Source organism: Heterodontus francisci, chromosome 2 (assembly GCF_036365525.1).
Source record: "Heterodontus francisci isolate sHetFra1 chromosome 2, sHetFra1.hap1, whole genome shotgun sequence".
Lineage (NCBI taxonomy): Eukaryota > Metazoa > Chordata > Chondrichthyes > Heterodontiformes > Heterodontidae > Heterodontus > Heterodontus francisci.
The window spans coordinates 191,090,383-191,115,293 of record NC_090372.1 but is presented as its reverse complement, the minus strand read 5'-3'; the positions used below and the strand labels follow the sequence as shown (position 1 = coordinate 191,115,293).

The following is a 24,911-nucleotide window of genomic DNA, read 5'->3' as shown; positions in this document are numbered from 1 at the left end:
AACCTGGGATGCAAGCTATCTGGACCAGGTGACTTATCTACCCTAAGCATAGCCAACCTTTTTAGTACGTCCCCCCTCTCAATTTTTATCCTGTCCATTGCCTCTCTCTCTGCTTCTACTGATATTTTGTCAGCCTCCATTTCCTTAGTGAACACTGATATAAAGTACTAATTAATATATTAGCCTTGCCCTAGGGCTCTCAGCATATATTACCCTCTCTGTCGCTAATAGACCCCACTCCTCTTACTACTTGCTTACTATTAACATCCCAGTAGAGGATCTTTGGGTTCCCTTTTATGTTGACTGCCATTCTATTTTCATATTCTCTCTTTGCCTGACTGATTTTCATCTTCACCTCCTCTCTCAACTTATTGTATATGGCCTGGTTCTCACCTGATGAATTCACCTGACATGCATCATACACCCTCTTTTGTTTCATCATCATCTCTATCTCCCTCATCAACCAAAGACCCCTGTTCTCAGTTCCCCTACCTTTCACCCTTATTGGAATGTTCTGAGCCTGGACCTGAAGCATCTCTTCCTTAAAGAGTGAGGGCAAATGAATCTAGCACTGCTGTCATGCACCTCCTGCCACCATTCATGAAGGTAATGGAGCAGGTTGCCACCTTCGTTTTGGCTGCAGATGCTGCATTGCATGGGAGACAATGGGCTATATTTTGTGCTGGAGCCAGAGATCCTGGCACCAGGCCAAAAAGGTGGGGGGGAACACGGCTCAGTCTTTTCGCTGCCATCCCCACCATCCCGGAGCGATCTTCGTCTTTTTCAATCAAAGTTTCATGAGCTGGGTTCTCCGTCTCTTTAAAGATGGGAATCCCGCCTCCAAGAGCTGCCGGCTAATCAGAGGGCCGGTAGCTCAGCAGTATCATTAGCACCACTGCAAGCGGTGGCTACTGCTGGTACTGCAGAGGTCCAGGACTCAGGCCCATTGTCACAAACCCCAGACCAGAGGTAGATGAGGTAGGGTTGCCGGGGCCAGTCCAGAAGGCCCCAGCAAGGGGCCTGGAGGTGATTGTCCCGGGGGAGGGATTCCCGGGGGTAAACTGGTTCCTGGTTGGGGTCCTCCGTGGGCCACCAATTGCCCATGAAGGAAGGACCCGCCCTAAGCCTGCGGGGAGGGCGTCTCCTGATACAAAGCATCCTCCCCGCGCAGCGGAGGTAGTCCCCCCCCATTCACGACTGGTAAGATCCCAGTGGTGGCAGGAGATGTGCCCTGAATTGGCCGTTAATAGACATTTAAGGGCCTCTGTTGGCCTCTGGGCGGGATGGCTGTCGTTGGCCTATCCCACCCCTGGGAAGATCGCTTGGTGACGGGGAGGTCCTCTGTCCCCCCGCACCCCCACCCCCACAACCTGTTGCTATTCTCCATGCCCCCCCCCCCCGTCTCCGACTTCACCTCAGGGGGCCATGCAAAATCTGGCCAATAGCTATTTCTCTAGCTGCTTCTATTGTATTCAACATTAGTCATATATTTGAAAGAATAATACCATTTGTTCATTCGTAGAGACCTTCGTGCAACTTCTATTTCTCTTGATGTTCTCAAAAGTATTTTAGAGAGTACAATAAATATCGTCAACCTGTAAGTATACATGTTTTCAGTAGTTACTACTAATAAATGTTTTTATTGTGTTCTGCTTTAATATCAGATATTTACTATATAGACACACAAGTGTTTATAAGTTATCTATATTTTAGCATTAGTCTGTTGGGAGTTTTTGAGGCACTAAATACCTACTTATTAAATATTAGTCCACAGGCCAAGTTGTTTCATAAAAATGCAAAAACTGTATACTGTCAAAAATAAATTGTGATTATCTTCATTATGTTCTGTTTTAGGAATCAAGTTTTAACTTTATAATCTCTGAAAGTCAGAATCAGTTCAAAAGTAGAAACACATTTGTGCACTCTGGTTCATTGTCTGTTGGCACATATTAATGAAAAATTTTGCTCATGAGTTCCTGGATAATAATTAGCTTGTATACGCCATACTGTATAATAGCTGCCATTGTCTTTTAGTACAGCTACCATTTTCATCCCCCGTTCTCTGTTCCATACTTATTTGCTTCAGTAGATAACTGCAAATTCTCTTGCCCTAGTTATATGATTTACATATAAATCATCCTCCTTTCTCATAGAAGACTGTACTATTTCTGGTGGCCTCATGTGCTAGAAGCCTTGGGAGCTTCAGGCTTTAGCTGGCTCAATTACAGTAATCTGTATTTGTATATAATTTCTAACAACTTCTACACACCTGGATGAGCAATTCAATTTTGTTTTGCTCAATCTTTGGACATAAAGTGAAGGATCAGTGACTCTGGAGGTCTCCCTTCATGGTGACTCTAAGTGCAGTTTGCTCATCATGCCAGAGAGCAGAATGAGGGTGAACTGGGAGTTAAGAAGGTGTATAAGGCAGGAACATACTGCCATCCTGAATATTCTCAACGGTGCTGGAAGCCACTGGCCCTGTCGCACTATTTCCTCTGCAGGGTTCAATAGATTCAGGCATCCTTGGCCCCCATCAAATCTGCTCTGCTCCCTTTTGTTGGAGTTATGGGCCACCTTGTCCGTGATTGTATTTCACTGTGTTTGAGTGATGTGCTAGCCAAAGCTGAATAGCTGAAGGTATGTGGAGGCAGCGGGAGGTGGGTGTGAGGCTGGCACCATTGATAGGTGAGTGAGGGCGAGGTGGAGAATCTAGATATTAGGCATGAGTCCTTAGTGTCAGGGAGTGCTGCTGGCTGAGTGATTGGGGTGTGGTGCATTGAGCAGCATGAGAGGCTGGTATTGTGGTGGGTAGGGGATGTCATGTGAAGATGATCTTGACCATCCGCGTAAGGTCATTAGACTTCGTGTGGCACTGCTGCCAGCTCCTTAGGGCCAGACACTGAGACATAACCCCCTGGCCACCTGCTCTTACTTTCTTCTGAGCATGGGCATTGAGGGCCTCCTGGACCCCCTGTGGAACCATATTGTCTCTCCTCCTGTCCACTTCCAGTACTAAGGCCTCCAGCATCACATCAGTGACTCTGGAGGTCTCCCTCTGCGCTTATGTTCCATTTTCCTTGTTTAGAATTGCAGAAATAATATTTAGCAGAAGACTCCTGTAATTCAGTGCAGTTCCCCTTTAAGAGGAGCAGACTACCTTTAAGAACGGAGGCTGGTTGCACCACGTGCTGTTAGCACATGCTGCTCAGATTCCTGCTGAGCGTAGAGACAGCCAGCAGCATGGCAGACGCTTGATCCTACACGACAATCGGCACCAACATTTTGTTCCAGGAAACTGTCATGAAAGCATTCTCCAAACTCATCTGTGTGAAGATTAAAGTCCCCCATGATTACTACATTGTTCTTGTTACAAACTCCAATTATTTCTTGCCAAATGCTCTGTCCAACAGTATAACTATTGTTAGGGGGCCTATAAATTACTCCCACCAGCATTTTCTGATCCTTGTTATTACTAATCTTCACCCATACTGATTCTACTTCCTGATCTTCTGAGCCAAGATCTTTTCTCATTACTGTCTTTATGCCATCCTTTACTATCAGGGCAATTCCTCTTCCTTTTCCATTCTGTCTGTCTTTTCGAAATGTTGTGTACCCTGGAATATTTATTTCCCAACCTTGGTCACCTTGTAACCACCGGCAAAATGTTCGAGGCCCGATGGGGCAAGGACCGGAAGTGGGTGGGCCCAGAATTTCCCACTGCTGGCTAGTTTGCTGGCACCATCCCACCCCGAGCCATTTTTGAAAAGGCCAGGTTGGCATTGAAACGGCTACCTGCTCGCAGCATTGGGTGGCCAATTGAGTAATTAAGGGGCAATAGGCCCCTTTACTGTGCCAACTGGAATTTTAACTGGGCAGTTAAACAAGGTGACCTCCAGCTGGAGGGGAGGAGCTATGTTTCATCCCGTCAGGACCCACCCCCTCAGGGCCGCCGGTCCACAGCTCCTCCACGATCACGGCCAGGCAGCTGTGGCCTTTTTCTAAATTAACTTTTATTACCTGGCCTCTCTCTCTTTCACTGTAGGAATTGGTAACTCCCACCTCGGTTGGTGGTGCTGCGGATGTGTCATTGCTGGAGGACCTCCGATTGGCTGTCCAGCCTCGGGAGCCTGCCCACGGTCCTTAATTGGATAGCAAGCACTCCCTGTGGCCATTAATTGGCTAATCCTGGAAAAATCATTGTTGGGTGACTATTCCCGACATGGTGCTGGGTTGGGACACACATTTGATCCCAATTTAGAGGTCTCAACCCCAAACGGATAATCCAGTCCCACATCTCTGTAATGGTGATTAGATTTAAACCATTTATCTCTATTTGTGCCTCTAGTTCATCTATCTTATGACAAATGCTTCACATACAAATAAAAAGCCTTTATTTTTAATTTTTCCTACAATTCTTTGCATGGACCATATTTGCTGATGCAGTATTAGCATTAAACTCTCTGTTCCTTCCTGTCCCACTCTGCTTGTCCTTAGCTAAATTGCTACACTGTTCTATTGCCTTGACTTTTCTCTTCAGATTTTAAAAATTGCCTTCACCTGATCCCAACCGACCCCTTTTAGTTTAAGGCCCTATCCATAGCCCTAGTTACCTAGTTATACAATATGCTAGGATCCCAGCCCTGTTTAGGTGGAGCCCATCCCAATAGAACAGCTCCATCTTTCCCAGTACTGATGCCAGTGCCCCATGAATTAAATCCCCTTCTTTCCACACCACTCTTTGAGCCATGCATTTAATTCTCTAACCTGCTGAATCCTTTGCCTCTCAACAATGATAGCATTTGGAAATTTAACCCAATTAAATGGTAAATTCCTGCAACGTCCATTAAATGCAGAAGGCTTCCAGCAAACTGGTAGACAACACAAGGTCATGCTCCATGGTCAGGCAGAGACACTATTGAGTGTCATGATGAATGAGATGAGGCATTCCTTATATTTGTAATATATCCATTTTACACAGAGCCTCAAGTGCTGAAGACGTGCTCCAGAACTAGCTGTGCCTCTGGAATCTACCCGACAATATGGAAAGTTGCCCAGGTATGTCCTGTCCACAACAAGCAGGACAAATCTAATCCAGCCCATTACCACCCCATCAGTCTACTCTTAATCATCAGCAAAGTGATGGAAGGGTTGTCAACAGTGATATCAAGTGGCACTTACAAAAATCTACTTATCGATGCTCAGTTTGGGTTCCACCAGGAACACTCAGCTCAGTACAGCCTTGGTCCAAACATGGAAAAAGGAGCTGAATTCAAAAGGTGAGGTGAGAGTGACTGCCCTTCACATTAAGGCAGCATTTGAAGAAGTGTGGCATCAAGGAGCCCTTGTAAAATTGAAGTCAGAGGGAATCTCTGCACTGGCTGGAGTCATACCTAGCACAAAGGAAGATGATTGTAGTTGTTGGAGGCCAATCATCTCAACCCCAGGACATCGCTGCAGGAGTTCCACAGGATAGTGTCCTGGGCCCAACCATCTTCAACTGCTTCATCAATGACCTTCCCTCCATCATGCGGTCAAAAGTGGGGATGTTCGCTGATGATTACATAGTCTTCAGTTCCATTTGCAACTCTTCAGATAATGAAGCAGTCTCTGCCTGCATGAAGCAAGACCTAGACTACATTCATGTTTGGACTGATAAGCGGCAAGTAACATTCGTGCTGCACAAGTGCCAGTCAACGATTCCCATACAAGAGAAGACCTAACCACCTTTCTTTGACTTCAGTAGTGTTACCGTCATTGACACCCCCACTATCAACATCCTGGGGGTTAGCATTGGCCAGAAACATAACTAGACCAGAAAACACTATGGCTTCAAGAGCAGGCCAGGGTATTTTGCAGTGAGTGACTCAACTCCCGACTCCTCAAAGCCTTTCCACTGTCTACAAGGCACAAAACAGGAGTATGATGGAATACTCTCCACTTGCCTGGATGTGTTCACTCAAGAAGCTTGACACCATCACAGTGGTAGTGTGTACAATCTCCAAGAGGCACTGCAGTACTTCGCCAAGGCTTCTTCGACATCACCTCCCAAACTCATGACCAGTACCATCTAGAAGGACAATGGCAGCAATCACATGGGATGCCACTACCTGCAAGTTCCCCTCCAAGTCTCACACCATCCTGACTTGAAAATATATTGCCGTTCCTTCATTGTTGCTGGATCAAAATCCTGAAACTTCCTCCCTAACAGCACTATGAGAGTACTTTCACCACATGGACTGCAGCAGTTCAAGCAGGTGGCTAACCACCACCTTCTCAAGGGCAATTAGGGATGGACAAAAAATGCTGCCCTTGCCAGCAATGTCCACACCTTGTGAATGAATAAAAAAACAATGGCAGTTTGCCTGGGTGATGTCAGTCTCTGGCTGCTTGTCTTGGTCCTGAGTAAGGTTGGAATGGGCTACGAAAAGCAGCCAACTGTGTGGAGTTGAGGAGAGCACACCTGCTCCTCCTGGCTCCAGAAGAAAGTATTTTTTACATGAAAAAAATTCAAAAACGTTAGTTTGCTGCTGGGGGAGCCACCGACAAATCCTGATGCCTGTTCTACTCATACCTGTCAAACTTGCCAAAGGAGTTTAAGAAATCATAGAACATTTAAGGCACAGAAAGAGGCCACTTGACCCATCGTGCCTGCGCCGGCCAAAGAACGATCCACCTATTCTGATCCCACTTTCGTCATTTGGTCTGTAGCCCTGCAAATTGAGGTGCATATTCAGAATCCTTTTGAATGAGTTGAGAGTTTCTGCCTCAACTACTCTTTCAGGCAGTGAGTTCCAGACCCCATCACCTTATGGGTGAAAAAGTTTTTCCTCATCTCTCCTCTAATTTTTCTACCAAACACTTTAAATCTATGCCCCCTAGTCACTGACCTCTCTGCTAAGGTGAATAGGCTCTTCAACTCCACTTTATCCAGGCCCCTCAAAATTTTGTATATTTCAATCAGATCTTCCCTCAGCCTTCTCTGTTCCAAGGAGAACACCCCAGCCTATCCAATCTTTCCTCATAGCTGCATTTTTCCAGTCCTGGCAATATCCTCGCAAATCTCCTCTGTACCCTCTCTAGTGCAATTACATCCTTTCTGTAATGAGGTGACCAGAACTGCACACAGTACTCAAGTTGTGGCCTAACTAATGAGTTATACAGTTCAAGCATAACCTCCCTGCTCTTATATTCCATACCTCGGCTAATAAAGGATTCCATAAATCTTCTTAACCACCTTATCAACCAAGGCGTTCGGCCCAAAATTTACATATACATCTGCCTGGGGCACCTAAAAACAAATGGGCCCCACAAATTTGTAGTGCGACCAATGCCTGTGAAGATTGGGCACAGGCCATCTCACTGTTAAATTGGTATGCTTTGCTCCCATTTTACACCTGATAAAACAGGTCCAATGCATACCAATTTGGATTCAATTACCCTAGCAAGTGAGTGCATGAAGCTTCTTTCAGCCTGATCTTAAATGCCATGGCAACAGCTTGCAATCAACATTGTGGAAAGAAATAGGTTTGTAGCTCAACAAATATCAACATACCAACATATGAACTATGAGCAGGAGTAGGCTCCGCCATTCATGGCTGATCTGTTTGTGGATTTAACTCCACTTTGCTGCCTACTCCTGTTACCCTTTGACTTCCCATGTCTACCTCTGCCTTAAAAACATTCAACGACACTGTCTCCACCGCTCTCCGGAGAAGAGAGTTCCACAGACTCACGACTTTCTGAGAGAAAAAATTTCTCCTCGTCTCTGTCTTAAAAGGGAGACCCCTTATTTTTAAATTGTGCCCCTTAGTTTTAGTCTCTCCCACAAGAGGAAACATCCTTTCAACATTCACCCTGTCAAGTCCCCTCAGGATCTTAAATGTTTCAATAAGATTGGATCGGATAGGTTTAATGGTCTTATCTATTTCATTCTTGTTGATGTTCTTATGACCTCCACAAGATGAGTTTTGTTACCATGTAAAAGACATTTTCTCTGGGTGAATGAATCAATTAATTGTCTAAGCTGTCAGTAGAGTTGCCGTCTATGTCAGAAAGTCAACTATGCAATCTTCCTCATTGATTGTTCAGTTATTTACTTGTTTTGGATTTATTACTGTACATCGAGTGTCGCTTCAAAGGCTGAAATAGCAAGAATGGAGTAAGGCATTTATTTTCTTAATGACCACATTCAGTGCTGTTTTTCAAAATACAGCAAAAAAGGAATAATTGCTTTGGTTGCTATATGGAAGTGCATCACAAATGTATTTACGAAGATTTCCTCTGGTCATTTTGTTTAGCAAAACCATAACTGTTCTTTTTGATTGTAGTTACAGTTTTGGTATTAGTACCAACCAGAAGTAATCTTCATGAATAGTGTTACAATGTTGCCACATGTAGGGAATGAAGTTGGTCTTTGGTGGTCACTTGGTGTCCTAATGACATCCACTAGATGATTTTTGTTACCATGTGTCTAATGAAGGTTCACTAGAGTGGTTCCTGGGAGGAGAGGGTTGCCCTATGATGAGTGGCTGAGTAAATTGGGCCTAAACTCTTTGGCATTTAGAAGAATGAGAAATAATCTCATTGAAACATACAAGAGTCTGAAGGGTCTTGACAGAGTAGACAGAGAGGTTGTTTCTCCTGGCTGGGGAACTGGAACATGGGAGCACATAAAATTTCAGAGGGTTGTGAATCTTTGGTATTATCTACTCCAGAGGGTTGTGGATGCTCCATCGTTGAGTATATTTAAGGCTGGGATAGATAGATTTTTGATCACTCAGGGAATCAAGGGATATGGAGAATGGGTGGGAAAGTGGTATTGAGGTAGAAAATCAGCCATAATCGTACTGAATGGTGGAGCAGGCTCGAGGGGCCATAAGACCTACCCCTCCTCCAGCTTCTTATGTTCTTGAAGCATCAATAGTGAATTGGTCGCCCATTTTACACTATGCCTAAATTATTTTCCATAATTAATTACGTGTGTAAAACCGGATGCGGATTTACTATCGCCCTATTTGCACTTCTGCCGAAGACCACTTTTAACCCAGAGTATTTCTTTTCCTGTGCTGTTCTGTAAAATGTCTTAGTCTAAACTAAACTGGATTATCTAAAGAGGTAGGAATGAATCTCTCAGGACAGCAATAATGATCTATTGACACTATTCACTCTTGTGGTCTTAGCTTTATATCCTAGCTACTGGCTAGTTTAGGAAGTTGAACTGATCCTTCACCAGCTATAGTGTGAAATGCAGGGAAATCTCAGTAGTCGTTGGTTATAGGTACAGGAGAGAAACCAAATATGTATTAACTTTTGGCACCTTATCAGCTGTGACTGACAAGATCCATACTCTCAAGCATAGGAATTTTAGTGATTTGATTCTTTAGAGTTATAGCATTTCTCTATCCTGTTAGGTTGGTGCTCCCTGCCCTGGACTTTAGTTTGGTTGCTTTTGTGATTCAGCTTAAGTAATCTACCCTGTTATTTTTATTACACCTCAAAGCACATGGTTTCAAAGTGGGAAAGCAAATATTTATGTTTTGATACAACCAAGCTCTTTCACTCTTCTGGCCAGCTGCACATTTTACACAAGAACTCTGAGTCACTTCATTAAGCAGGTAAGTTCAAAATAGAGAAACGTATTTTATTTTGCTATTCACTAGCAAACAAATCTTGTGATTCTTTATTAAGGACCATTCCACCGGAGGCACTGCCTCATCAGCAGTTATCATGACTTATATACATAGTTGTTGTGGAAGAGCGATGTAAATGAGCTGTTTTGACCTTGCTTCTGTTTTCCGCACCTTCAACTTGGCTAGCCAGTTTTCATTTCCATGCTCAACTGAGCCTTGTGACAATCTATGTTTGCTCAACCTCCTGAGACATGTTGCTGGAGTATTATTACAGAGAGAGAGATATTCCATCAGATCTTTGGAAATGATAAAGACCTGATCTGCATGGAATAATATCTGCCATAATCATTGTTTCTTTCTCTGATCCAGGAAGCAGTACAGTAAATTATTTACATTTTTGTTTTTACAGCAATTCTTTTTCATCCCAATAAATGTGAAGCCGCCAATCCCTTTTTAAAGAACAATATCATATTTTTATAAGATGACATGGCATCAGGGTGATCATTGAGGAGGTAACAGGCAGGTCTGTGGACATGGTGAATTGCTAATCTCTGCTGAGCCATTGTGCGCACAGAATCCAGGTGCTTTAGAGAGTATGTACATAGCTGGTGGGAAAATGGCGCACTGACACGGAACACAAAAGTCCGAGTGTATCAGGCCTGTGTCCTCAGTACCTTGCTCTACGGCAGCGAGGCCTGGACAACGTATGCCAGCCAAGAGCGACGTCTCAATTCATTCCATCTTCGCTGCCTTCGGAGAATACTTGGCATCAGGTGGCAGGACTATATCTCCAACACAGAAGTCCTTGAAGCGGCCAACACCCCCAGCTTATACACACTACTGAGTCAGCGGCGCTTGAGATGGCTTGGCCATGTGAGCCGCATGGAAGATGGCAGGATCCCCAAAGACACATTGTACAGCGAGCTCGCCACTGGTATCAGACCCACCGGCCGTCCATGTCTCCGCTATAAAGACGTCTGCAAACGCGACATGAAATCGTGTGACATTGATCACAAGTCGTGGGAGTCAGTTGCCAGCATTCGCCAGAGCTGGCGGGCAGCCATAAAGACAGGGCTAAATTGTGGCGAGTCGAAGAGACTTAGTAGTTGGCAGGAAAAAAGACAGAGGCGCAAGGGGAGAGCCAACTGTGCAACAGCCCCGACAAACAAATTTCTCTGCAGCACCTGTGGAAGAGCCTGTCACTCCAGAATTGGCCTTTATAGCCACTCCAGGCGCTGCTTCACAAACCACTGACCACCTCCAGGCGCGTATCCATTGTCTCTCGAGATAAGGAGGCCCAAAAGAAAGAAGACATAGCTGGTCTATGCACAGAGTGGCATTAGCAAAGGGCAGAAAGTTATGCATCTATGTTCTAAAATGGGTCGAATCACAGAAATATGAGTATGGAAGACAGACAATCAACCTAAGGTGATACCTCTTCAATGGCCCTATGAGCTGTAATCCCATTCCCCACAAATCCTCCCCCCCCCCCCCCCGCCCCCACCACAATATAGTTGTAACACGAGGAGATTAAGGAACGGGGGACAAAAATATAAAATAAATAACAGAACTGTAGATAATCTGAGAACTCTTAATAGCTGCCAAGTGGTTCTGTGATCCTATATATTTATGTAAAGGCCCTATATCTTGTTGAATGGAAATAAAAATCAGGCCTATGAAATCTGAAATATTCAATATCATCTGTATGAAATTGGAATTATCTGCTTTGCCAGTCCAGGGTCTTTATCATTATGCAGTTAATTCTCAGATTCAGTTTAACACTTCTCTTAGGTTTTTAATGCTGGTGAATAAGAGGAAGCAAGAGGTGGGTTTATCAAAAGCACGCTTATCAAATGGCTCTATTGGCATTAGAATCTGTGGGAAAATAACACAATTACAGCATTTACAGGCAACTAGAATAAGGAGAAAAATAAATGCATTTAAGTTAACATAAATATTACTGATGGTGTGGATATCAGAAAATCATGGGAGACTACCTATACATGCTAGTGTTGTGTCTTTGAAGGATGCAATGTCTGCTTCAGTTTTGCAGTGATGCAACCACAAACTGCATTCTCTCTGTCTGCTGGGATCATTGTGCAGTTGGGGTCCATGTATTACAATCAGACTGCTCATTGACCACTCATTAGATGATTTTTATTAAATAAAAATAGCTCATAAGTTAGTGATTTTGCCATTAAAATGTAAATGACGGTAGAGTAAACCATTAAAATTTACTTTAAAAGTCTATGTTAATTGACAGAGCTTTGCACCAGCAAATTTTATGCTAGTCAGGGCTTACAATTTCTGCTGTGAGAACAGCTCTTCCAATGATTTGTGATAGCCAATTAAGTGAAAGCACTACATCTGAGCAGCCACATCAGTGGTGACAGTACAGTAAACTCAGATAATGTAAGAGTATTTATCTCTGATCCTTTATCAGGGTTGTTAAAAGTCCATTCAATTACTTACAGTATCACAGTCAAGCCCATACTCTCCTCTCCCAATGTCTGCATAGTGCACTTCCAGTAACTGGATAGAAGTGAGAATCCTGATTGATTTTTCCCTTTCCTAAGTCATGGGCACCATGCCCCAACCTCAATCCAGCGAAGATAGTTAACTCAATGCAGACCAAGGATTTAGGTTTGAATTTTTCTACTCTGTCACCCAGCTGCTCACAAAACAGACTTACTGAGCCAAGGGGAAACCTGTTTGTTGCTTTAGCTTTGCTTCAACAAGGCTGGTGAATCATGATTGAAAATCCCATTGGCCCACAACTCTGATAAAATGTTAAAAACCAAGAACATTTTAAAAAAATGTCTGCTTCTGTTTGCTGGGCCAAAGACCTAACAACAAATAGAATATATATTTATGCCTGAATATATCTAAGAAGACAATGGTCCTGAAATTCTCAGGTTCATGTGGTGCCTCTGGCACTGTGATGAAGGAATACTCCGAGCTAGCAACAGTGAATGCCATAAACGCTGTCCAACTCATGAGGAATTCATCATTTCAGTAGTTGGAATGGATGGCATACCCCTGTATGCATGTAACAGATGCTACTTCAGTATGGTGCTAGAGGCTGTTCAGAGACTGAAAAAGTTTGCAAAGAGTTTTCTTTCATTTTTTGAAGAAAAAGTCCAATCACTTTAAGGAAAACAATCCCATACTTTTGCAATCTTTGGATTCTTTGGCAGGCCCTGTATGGGCCCTGTGCCAACCTATGTCATAGGTCCTGCTGAACCTATGGAAATTTGATGAGCTTAATTTTTAAGGTAGCCTGGGAAATTGCCTAGACATGCCCTCAGTGTTGTCAGCGGACCTGGGGAGGGTGGGTGAAAGACTTGCCCAGCCTCCCCCAACTGGAGTTTGGGATGCATGATGCAGAGGGCAGAATCCCAGCATATCTGGGTTACACCCTAAGTTGTGCTCTCCGACCTCATTTGTATTTTTGGGGCCAATAAAACCACACGTGATTAACCAATTTATTGCAATTTTGGTTCTTTTTTCAGCAGAGTTTTTGTATCTTGTCGCAAATAAGCACATAGTCACAATCCAACACTAACTGTGGATTGTTTTAAACTTTAAAAGGATTGAGGATATCTGCAATCAGTCCAGTGAAGAAACTCATAAGTTTTGAGCAGTGAAAGTTACCTGTTTCTGGTGATTGTGAAGGTTTAAGTGAATGAGTAGCATGTAAACTACTAAAGCCTAGGATACAATTTAAGACTGACAAATGCTAGGAATTTGAGTGCCTAGCTTGAGGCACTACCCAACAACAAATGTGTCACGGGACAATGGAGATCTTTCATAAACATAATGGGGAGAATTCAGAGGGATTTGGGTGGCCTTGTACACAAATCACAGAAGATTAGCATGCAGATACAGAAAGCAATTAGCAAGGCAAATAGTATTGCAAGGGGGTTGAAGTACACAAGAGTATAACAAGATAAGAAATGGGAGCAGGAGTAATCCATAAAGCCCCTCGAGCCTGCATGCTCTGTCATTCTATATGATCCTGGATGACCTTCTGCCTAAACTCCATTTTCCCACTCATGCCCCATATCCCTTGATTATTTGAGAGATCAAAAATCTATCTATCGCAGCCTTGAATATATTCAATGATGGAGCATCCACAACCCTCTGGGGTAGAGAATTACAAAAATTCACATCCCTCTGAGTGAAGAAATTTCTCCTCATCTCAGTTCTAAATGATTGACCCCTTATCCTGAGACTGCACCCTGTGTTTTAGATTCCCCAGCCGGGGGAAACAACCTCTCAGTGTTTACCCTGTCAAGCCCCTTCAGAATCTTGTATGATTCAATGAGATCACATCTAAACTCTAGAGTGTAGGTCCAATTTACTTAGCCTCTCATCGTAGGACAACCCCCTCATCCCAGGAACCAATCTAGTGAACTTTCGCTGTGCTGCTTCTCAAGCAAGTATATCCTTCCTTAATTACGGACACCAAAACGGCACACAGTACTCCAGGTATGGTTTCACCAAAGCCCTAATGATGGTGCTTCTGTATTTTTTGTTAAGTTTTTTTTTGAGGACTCATGTATTTCAAAATTATGCACATATGTTTTATTTGGGAAAACTGAAAAGGATTCCATGGAATTGTAAGGTCTTTTGGACTTGGTTCGTAAACAATCCTTCCTGGAAGTCACCTGCCTTCAGATAAATACCTAGCAGGGGATTTTTGACTTGGAGAAGATGTTTACAGAGAAGTGACAGATTTAAATGGGTCAGGAGGCTTAACTCTTGAGATTGTTTTTGGTTTCACTTTGGACAATCAGTTGGGGTTTGGATAGTGTTCTGAAAGGAGTTTAAGAATCAACCTGCCAAAGAAAAAACCCCAGCTCAGCCTTTATCCATCTCTTTGAAAAGCCTGCCAGCTTTTCCATTTCTTAGATGCAAGTTTAAGAAATAGAGAAATTGATGCTGCATTCCTCCTGAAAAGCCTGCCAGAAACCCCTGTTGCCATGTTTCTTCTGGAAAGCCTGCTGAATTGATCCTCAACATCGCCAGAAAAGAACTGTTCTAGGAAGATCCCCGAGACAGCTGTCTATGTGCATTTGGGCTCCAAATCAAAAAGGGACAACTGACGTCTTTCCATATCTTTTTTTTTCTTCAAGAATTAGCAAGTATTTGGCCAAAGTATTCTTTTTCGTCTTTTTTTTGTAACAGAGCTCTAAAAAATAAATCTCTATTTTTTTCGGTGTTCGTGTGTGTAACTAAGGTAAAAGGGAACTTTCATACTTCACTCTGTGTGTTAATGCTTTGTTACTGGTTATGTCTTGTTTTATAATAAACTAATAATTTTGTTGTTTATTAAAGAAACCTGGTTGGTGTATTTTATTCTGGGTTAAAGAGTAGAGTCTATGATTGACCATGTTGGTAACTGCGTAAACATTTGAATATATGTTGTGGCCTGTGCAGAAGTGGAACTAGAAAAGACAGTGCACTCCTCCCACCTCGGTCGTAACACCCTATATAATTGTAGCAAGACTTCCTTATTCTTGTCCTCCAACCTCCTTACAATAAAAGCCAACATGCCATTTGCCTTCCTAATTGCTTGCTGTACCTACATGCTAACTTTCTTTGTTCCTTTATGAGTACACACGAGTCTATCTGAACATCAACACTTAAAAGTTTCACGCCTTTTAAAAAATATTCTGCTTTTCTATTCTTACAACCAAAGTGAATAACCTCAGACTTCCCCACATTATGGGCTGAATTTTACTGGCCCCTCGACCCCGCGGGTCATGGCATGGGGGCCGGTAAATTGCTTCAGGGAGAGGCCCGCCACGACCCGTGACGTTGAGAAGGGCCCACCACATATTACCGGCGGCAGTGGGACCTCGGTGCAGCCCCCCCGCCACATGGCTGCGGCACCACAATTAGCATTTGGTAAAGAGTACTTACCTTTGCTGATTATGCAGCCCACTGCTTCTCCACTGACACTTCCGGATTTTTCGCTGAACGGACGGCCGTCACGTGCCGTCCCATTCACGATTTGAAAAGCCAGCGGGTTCTCAGAGGCAGAAGTTGTGGCCAGCGAAGGTAAGTTCTGTTATTCAGGGGTCTCACTCTGCATTCTTAAAGGGAGGAGGGAGGGGGGATATTCAGGGGTCTCACTCTGCATTACCGAAGGGAGCCACTGCGATTCCGCCCTCCATAATGGTTGGCAGCTCTGTTCCATTGACTGCCTCTGTCATTGAAGGAGCAATGGCACTCGAGTCACCCTGTATGCGGGGCAGAGTGCCAGAGACGGTAGGCGTGTGAAGCTTATATGTCTTGTGGGTCAATCTATGCAGCATGTTCAATCTTTATGTGGTCCTGCGGTGCCTCTCTTAGTGGGAGCTAAGATGGGCAATGTTATGCCATACCATACAGCTGCTGCATGAAAGCACCTGATGTACCCCTCAACATCGATCTCTGCCCTGCCAGGAACCTTCGAAGAATTGAAGGAACCGAGTTGAATTGCAACTTGAAGATGGGGATGGTTCACCCTATATTCATTGATGCGCTTCTTGAGAGTATCCATATGCGCCGCAGGCAAAGCCAACATCCCATATAGAGGCCCCCGGTCATGAGCAGCAGCACCGAAGGAGAGCTTGCCACTACAGATCACCGCGTATCTACGGGTCCCGCATGACGTACCTGCAGATGTCAGAGCGCCAGTATCAGAGGCGACTGCGGATGTTGAGAGAGGCAGTGACACATCTCTGTGCCCTGCTGAATGCTGACCTGCAGCCCAGGGGCTTTGGGGGACATCCTATGCCTGTGACCCTCAAAGTAACAGCGGCTCTCAATTTCTACGCCTCTGCATCATTTCAGGGGCCCACCGGAGACCTTTGTGGGGTCACACAGTCAGCAGTGCACCGCTGCATCAGGGAGGTCACCTATACCCTGTTCCGGAGGGCTGGTGACTATATCCGCTTCACGACGGACCCTGGAACCCAAGCTGAGAGGGCCACCAGTTTCGGCTCCATTGCAGGATTCCCATAGGTGCAAGGGGTAGTAAACTGCACCCAATCGGCCATCAAGGCTCCCACTGGGCGACCAGCTGAATACATAAACCGTAAGGGCTTCCACTCAATCAATGTGCAGCTCGTAAGTGATCACCAGAAGCGATTTATGCAAATCTATGCCTGCTTTCTAGGCAGCTGCCATGACGCCTTCATCCTGCGCCAGTTGCCATTGCTGTTCACTGAAATGGCTCGGATGGAGGGGTGGCTTCTTGGAGACATGACTGCTGAGATGCCCCAGCACTGCTGCAGAAAAGCAATACAATGCCAGCCACGGAGCTACAAGAGCCACTATTGAGCAGGCGATCGGCATGCTTAAAAGGCGCTTCCGCTGCCTGGATAGATCGGATGGTGCTCTGCAATACAGGCCGGAAAGGGGTGCTCGCATCGTTGCTGTTTGCTGTGCTCTGCACAACTACACAGTCAATAGTAGGGAGGCCTTGCAGGATGAGGAGAGACATGAGCAGCACTGATCCTTGGACTGAGGTCTTACAGACACATGGGAGGACAGAGAACATCCAGGCACCGCATGCAGGGCAAGCAGCGAGCTAGGGATGCATGTTAGCACCTCATTGCTCAAAGGTTCTCCACGTCATAAGAACCACCGTGGGCTCTGCTTCCCACATAGCATCCTTATTCACCTGTTGTACAGCAGTCCACATCAGCAACATCTTTGCGTCCACCATTACAGGCAGCAGAATACTGACCCATTGTCCAAAGTACTGCATCCGTGGAGACACACATGAGTGATACTGGCATGGCAATGTTGTTATTCCATACATTGGTGCATTCTGGCATTCTTCATTCACACAGTAAAAGTGCTGCAATGTTAGTGAAGACGGATTTGTTTCCGGCCTTTCTAGAGTGTTGTGTCACCCATGCAGACCCATCTGTGTCAGGATGCTTGTTGGAAATGCTTGCAGATTCTCCTACGTGCTGCCACTTCTGTGCTAGCAGCCTGGCTGTAGGAAGGCTGCGGCTATGATAGTCCTTTGGCTGTGGATGACTTTGGCAGTCGTACCCTGTGCGCATGAAACCTAGAGGGCCTCGGCTGGCTGGGAGAGTGATCATTCATCTCCTTCTGGCATTGGACCCTTTGATGCCGGATAGCCCCACAGCTACTCACCTTCTCTGCCACCTCCTGCCAGACTGCCTTGTTCAGGCAGGAGAGCCTCTTCTTGTGAAAAGGATCTCCCGCTTTGCCCACATAGCCGAATATCCCGCCTCTCCCCACGTAATATGGGGAGGGCGGCGCGCGGCCCCTATGGCAATGAGCACCCGCGATTAATATCGCAGGGGCTCGGCAGCAGATGGTGAATGCGGGCACGCCGGCGAGTTCAAAGGGCTGCGCCACGGAGCCCGTCGCCCCAATAAAATTCAGCCCTATACTTCATCTGCCACCTTGTTAACCTGTCTATGTCTCCTTGCAGCCGTTTTGTACCCTCCTGACAGGTTACGTTCCCACCAAGCTTTGAATCTTCAGAAAACCTGGAAACACATAACTGTCGGTCTCTTCGTCTAAGTCGTTAATATAGATTGCAAATAGCCGAGGCTTCAGCACTGATCCTTGTGGCACTCCACTAGTTACAGCCTGCCAACTTGAAAAACTTGTTTATCCCTACTCTGTGCTTCCTGTCTGTTCACCAATTCTCCAGCCATACTAATATATTACCTCCAATTCCATGAGTCCTTACCTTGTGTATTGACTTTTTGTGTGGCACCTATTCAACACCTTTTGGAAATTTAGTCATTGAATATATTCAAGAATAAGATTTTTGGGATGCTAAGGCAATCAAGGGATAGTGGAATAGGAAGGGAAGGTAGAATTGAGGTAGAAGATCAGCCATGATCTTAATGTATGACGGAGCAGGCTCCAGTTACTGTATGACCTACTCCTGCTCCTGTTTTTTTATGTTATAAATTCCGGAAAATTCTAGAAAACAGTTTTTCTCTGTTGGAAAGGAAAAGATAGATTGAGCTACTGTATCAAGATTTGTTTGTTTTAACCATTATCACTATGTTCTTCTACAGGTATATATCTCATACTTTAAAATGTTGCTTATGCAAGTATCCACATCTGAACAAGCTTATTCTGACAAGAGATGTGGAGATTAACTGCAAGAATATATTTTGCACCATATCACTGATGCAGTGTTGTAAGTTGCTTCTGACTGCTGTTAAATAGTTATTGTTTTAAACATTAGAATAAAAACAGAAAATGCTGGAAATATTCAGCCTGTCAGGCAGCATCTGTGGAAAGAGAAACAGAGTTACCGTTTCAGGTCACTGACCTTTCGTCAGAAGTGGAAAAAGTTACAGTGTGACAGGTTTTAAGCAAGTACAGAGGCAGGAAGGAGAAGGTAGGGGAAAGAACAAAACAGAAGTCTTGTACTAGCATGGGAGGAAGGAGAGATTAAATAACAAATGGGATGATGGTGCAAGGCAAAAGGAGATGGTAATGGGAAAGTAAAGAGACAAAAGATGCGTCTAGAGTTGTAAATGAGAATAGCAAAACTATTACCACTAGCTGCTACCTGAAAAAATGGGGGCAGAGGTTATGATCTGAAATTGTTGAACTCCATGTTGAGTCTAGTAGACTGTAAAGTGCGCAATTGAAAAATGAGATGCTGTTCTTCCAGTTTGCGTTGAGCTTCTTTTGAAAAGTGTAGAAGGCTGAGGTCAGAGTGGGAGTGAGTGGAGAATTAAAACATCATGGTTGTGGGCTAAATGGAGGTATTTGGCAAAGCAATGATCCAATCTGCATTTGGTCTCCCCAGTGTATTCCTGAGCAGCGAATACGGTATACTAAATTGAAAGAATTACAAGTAAGTTTCTGTTTCACCTGGGAGGAATGTTTTGGACCCCAGATGGTGGAAAGGAAGGAGGTAAAAGGGCAGGTGTTGCACCTCCTATGCTTGCACATGAAGGTGCCCTGGGAAGGGGATACGGTGTTGAGGCGATTGAGGAGTGGAACATGGAGAGAATGAACCCTTCAGAATGCTGAAAGGGGAGGAGAACGGAAGATGTATTTGCTGGTGGCATTATGCTGGATGTGGCAGAAATGACAGCAGATAGTCCTTTGAATGTGGAGGCTAGTGGTGCGGGAGGGAAGGACAAGGAGAATCCTATTGTGTATTAGAATACCCATGTTGTGCACTGTTCAGTATTTTAAGCACTAATGTATCTGTCACCTGAAGTATTAATTATGATTGCAAACATGAATGTATGTTTAGCATCTAACATTAGTTATTACTAGTCATTCTCCTGTGGTATTGCACACAAGTGAAATAGGGTTGGAATGAGGGATATATTTGAGCTAGGGCACAGAGCTGTACTTCAGTGCCCATTTTAAAGTTGTACAATTTTGTATAATAATTGAAATAGATATCATTTATACTTAAACAGCAAAACGATGGCAATTTGGTGAGCAGACAAATAGGGTTGGTTGGATGACTGAAGTTTTTTCTGCTGTACAGGTTGAGGAGCTTGCAGATGCAAAACTAGAGCACCACAAGCAGGGTGTATTTATGACATGACAAATTTACATAGGCATTTACTATTATGACAGTGGACATAGGAATGTTTGAGGCACAAAGAAATCTGAGACCTCCTCTTCTGTGGGTTCCCCCGTGCCCTGATTGTGAGGTACTCCTGAAACTTCTACCCCATTGTTTACCTCAAAGGATCATTCCTTCGGTCTATGCCAGCAGCCTCCTGCTATCCTATTCTGCTGTCATCGGCCGGTCAGCCACCTCTTCCAGCTAGTATTGGCAGGCAGCTGAACAAATAAATGCAAATTACGCCTGGAAGTTAAAATTGGCCAGGCTTCAAGTTGTCAAGTTCAGGATGGTTGGCTGCCTGCCGGCTTGATTCCTGCCCCGAGTTAAAATCAGGGCTGTAATATTAGTAGGAGTCTGACTTTACTAAATGGTTCAGATAGTGAGATCATTACAGGACCATCTACAGGCATAGTACCATTAGGACATAATTTTAACTGGAGGTGCACACAGGGATGTGTGGAGCAAAAACAGAAAGTGCTGGGAATACTCAGCAGGTCTGACAGCATCTGTGGAGAGGGAACGGTATTATTCAAGAAGGGTAGCAGGGATAAGCCAGGTAATTATAGGCCTGTGAGTCTAATGTCAGTGGTAGGGAAATTATTGGAAAAAATTCTGAGAGATATGATCAATCTCCACTTGGAGAGGCAGGGATTAATCAAGGATAGTCAGCATGGCTTTGTCGGGGGAGATCATGTCTAACAAATTTGATTGATTGAATTTTTCGAGGAGGTGACTAGATATGTAGATGAGGGTAAAGCAGTTGATGTAGTCTACATGGATTTCAGTAAGGCTTTTGATAAGATCTCGCATGGGAGATTAGTTAAGAAGGTAAGAGCCCATGATATCCAAGGTAATTTGGCAAATTGGATCCAAAATTGGCTTAGTAGAAGGAGGCAGAGGGTGACATTCAAGGGTGGTTTTTGCGAATGGAGGCCTGTGACCAGTGGGGTGCCGCAGGGATTGGTGCTGGGACCCTTGCTGTTTGTAGTGTACATTAATGATTTAGACGTGAATATAGGAGGTATGATCAGTAAGTTCGCAGATGACACGAAAATTGGTGGTGTCGTAAATAGTGAGAAGGAAAGCCTTAGATTACAGGACGATATAGATGGGCTGGTAAGATGGACAGAGCAGTGGCAGATGGAGTTTAATGCTGAGAAGTGTGAGGTGATACAATTTGGGAGGACTAACAAGGCAAGGGAATATACAATGGAGGCAGGATCCGAGGGAGTACAGAGGGTGAGAGAGTTCTTGGGGTGCTTGTCCATAGATCACTGAAGGCAGCAGCACAGGTAGATCAGTTGGTTAGGAAGGCATGCGGAATACTTGCCTTTATTAGCCGAGGCATAGAATATAAGAGCAGGGAGGTTATGTTAGAGCTGTATAAAATGCTGGTTAGGGCACAGCTGGAGTACTGTGTACAGTTCCGGTCACCACACTATAGGAAGGATGTGATCGCACTGCAGAGGGTGCAGAGGAGATTCACCAGGATGTTGTCTGGGCTGGAGCATTTCAGTTATGAAGAGAGACTGGATAGGCTGGGGTCGTTTTCCTTGGAGTGGAGAAGGCTGAGGGGGGACCTGATTGAGCTATACATAATTATGAGGGGCATTGATAGGATAGATAGGAAGGAACTTTTTCCCTTAGTGGAGGGGTCAATAACCAGGGGGTATAGATTTAAGATAAGGGACAGGAGGTTTAGAGGGGAGTTGAGGAAAAAGTTTTTCACCCAGAGGGTGGTTGGAATCTGGAACATACCACCTGAAGGAGTGGTAGAGGCAAGAACCCTCACAACATTGAAGAAATATTTAGATGAGCACTTGAAATGCCATAGCATACATGGCTATGGGCCAAGTCCGAGAAAATGGGATTAGATGATGGTCGGCGCAGGCGCGTTGGGCCGAAGGGCCTGTTTCTGTGCTTTAAAACTCTAAGCGGAGTTAACACTTCAGGTCTGTGACCTTTCACCGGAACAGGCAAAGGTTAGGAATGTAATAGGTTTTAAGCAAGTGAAGAGGGTCGCAGGAGAAGAGAACAAAAGGGAAGGTGTGTGATAGGGCAGAGGGCAGGAGAGATTAAATGACAAAGATGTCATGGGACAAAGGCAAAGAGAGTGCTAATGGTGTGGTGAAAGACAAAGCATTAGTCTAGAGAGAGTCTTAATAACAGAATAATGAACAGCTCTGTCCAAAAGCACACACATGAAAATCATGTTTAAGGCAGACACATGGTTAAAAAGTAAAATAAAATAATAATTTAAAAAAGTCAGTCATGCTCTGAAATTATTGAACTCAATGTCGAGCCCAGAAGGCTATCGTGTGCCTAATCGGAAAATGAGCTGCTGTTCCTTGAGCTTGCATTGATGTTCAATGGAACACAACAGCAGGCCAAGGACAGAAATGTGAGCATGAGAGCAGGGTGATGAATTGAAATGGTAAGTAATTGGAAGCTCAGGGTCATGCTTGCAGACTGAGCGGAGGTGTTCCGCAAAGCGGTCACCCGATCTGCGTTTAGTCTCTCCAATGTAGAGGAGGCCACATCCTGTGGGTAGCCTCGTATAGGCTGGTAGTGGGCTGGAGTTTTTTTGCAGGCATAGGAGATGCACTCTGGCCATTCCTGACCCACAAAAATAAAAGATAAAAAGAAACTTGGGCTGTTTGTACTGCGCAGGCAAAGGAGCTGCTGGTTAGGTTCCTCAATGTTGGTGCATATGGCAGAACGTGAGCGGCACGCACTCTGCCAATTAATACCGGAGAAATGGGGTCCCTTGTACATCCATTTGCTTAATACAAGAGGCCTCACACTTGAACAGGTGGATGCTCTGCCTGTCCTTCTCAGGATTTTTTGAAAGATGTTCGTCACTGGAGCTTAGCGAAAACCGATGCTAAGCACCATATGGAGGCACTTAAAGTTGCCCCCAGTATTTTCAATATTAGGGATTATTTTAAACACTAGTTAGCCTATTGCATGCAATATAGTTATTTTGTTTTGAATACCCATGCACTTATTTTGTTCATTTTTATTTCAGGTATTATTGTATCTATTGCATGCTATACTAGTATTTATTTTTCAAATTAATACCTATTGCCTGTACTACTAGTTATTTTAAATATTAATGTATTTATTGAATGTGATTAATTAATTTAAGAACAATTACACCCAATGCATGCAGTATTAGTTATTCTAAAGATAAATACTGTTGCCTGCAATTTTAGTTAATTTTAAAACAAATGTACCTAATACATGCAATATTAGTTACCATTTAACCATTAATGTATTTATTAAATGCAATAATTATTTTGTTCTGCTTTTAAAATATTTGCAGAATCTTTATTTTGGGGAATTTTGATCTAGATTATAGATATTAATGAATATTACCAACACTACTTACAGATACAAAGGAAGTCAAAAAACAGAATATACTAAAAGATAAAGAACGAATTATTGAAGAAATGGAGGCAGTCAAAGCTGGCACAGTTTCATCATTATCAGAAGACAAACATGATGATGAGACCCAAAATAAAGTAAATAACTTGGAACGCTCTCGAAATCCTGAACCGCGTAATTTGGAAGCCAATCGAATACAACCAGAATTAGGTCTCGAAATTCTGAATAAGGATTTGCAATTAGGTGACAAACAGGCAGAAATGAAAGACGAGTTATTGAACAAAAACTTGGATTTAAAGAACAAAATAAAGGATGAGGAATCAACCAGGGACGCAGAAAGAGATAAACTGAAACAATACAATATAGCTAAATTATCTCCAAATTCACAACGACCAGAGCTGCCTGATTTAGGAGGTGAAGAAAACACTTTGGGCAGACTGCATAAATTGAAAGAAGCTTTAAAGTCACTCTATCACTATGCTTCTCACCGAATCGCAAACAAAGATGGTGATCAACTTACTGTTAAACTTGAGTCCTAAAACAATGAAGCATTACAGTTTGAACAGGACAGGACAGGAAAATCAAACATTAAATTGTGATAAAATGTGATTAAATTATCGCAATACCAAATAATTCATTTTTTGTGATTAAGAAATAATCCAAAAATAAATTGGGGTCAACATTTAAGTAAAGGTAAATAATTTTTTTTTTACGTTTTATGGTTGCCAGCCCATACATAACACATTTATTCACACTGCAATGTTATTAAAGATTTTTCTCTATGACAAAAATATTGCTGTTTTATATATAAAATAAATTGTAGCATTTTTCTTTACCAAATGTATCAAAACATTTAGAGACTTGCAGACACCTTTCAGTTTAGGCAATGAATTCATCAGTGCAATAAAGGAAAATGCTTGAAAATGTCTCACTGTTGTCATAGAAAATTTATCAACTTGATCTCATTTCCATCAAGGAAATAAAGTTCAATTAGCAAAAATGAATGTGTGCTCAAAAATATCAAAACAAAGAGACAAGGTAGAAACACAACTGCCCAACTGCCAATGAGAAATGGTAACTGCAGAATAAAAGCAACCTGGAGGTACAGGAAATTAAGGAAAATGAGGAAAATAAATTTCAAAAAAAGAACTTTGGAATGCTACTTACATTGTTTACGACACAAGAGAGTTGCATTTGTGCATACTGATCAAGTGTGAATATAAATGCATTTTGTGCATAGTAGATTTATTTAATTTAAAGTAAAACAATAGAATATGCCATTTTATTTTGGGTTTAGG

The 24,911-nt window shown here is 43.5% G+C and overlaps 1 protein-coding gene across 4 annotated transcripts in view; it reads left to right on the top strand.

The window, feature by feature from the left end:
• The window catches only part of LOC137349404 (toll-like receptor 3), a 179,221-nt gene extending 154,680 nt beyond the window's left edge, over positions 1-24,541 (top strand). For all 4 annotated transcript variants that reach the window (XM_068014936.1, XM_068014925.1, XM_068014932.1 and 1 more), the window contains 3 exons: positions 1,523-1,597; positions 18,698-18,822; positions 23,620-24,541. In XM_068014936.1, the coding sequence (XP_067871037.1) occupies positions 1,523-1,597; positions 18,698-18,822; positions 23,620-24,152 (733 nt within the window). In that variant the 3' untranslated portion in view covers positions 24,153-24,541. The remainder of the gene's footprint in view (positions 1-1,522; positions 1,598-18,697; positions 18,823-23,619) is intronic.
• Positions 24,542-24,911: the final 370 nt, after the last annotated feature.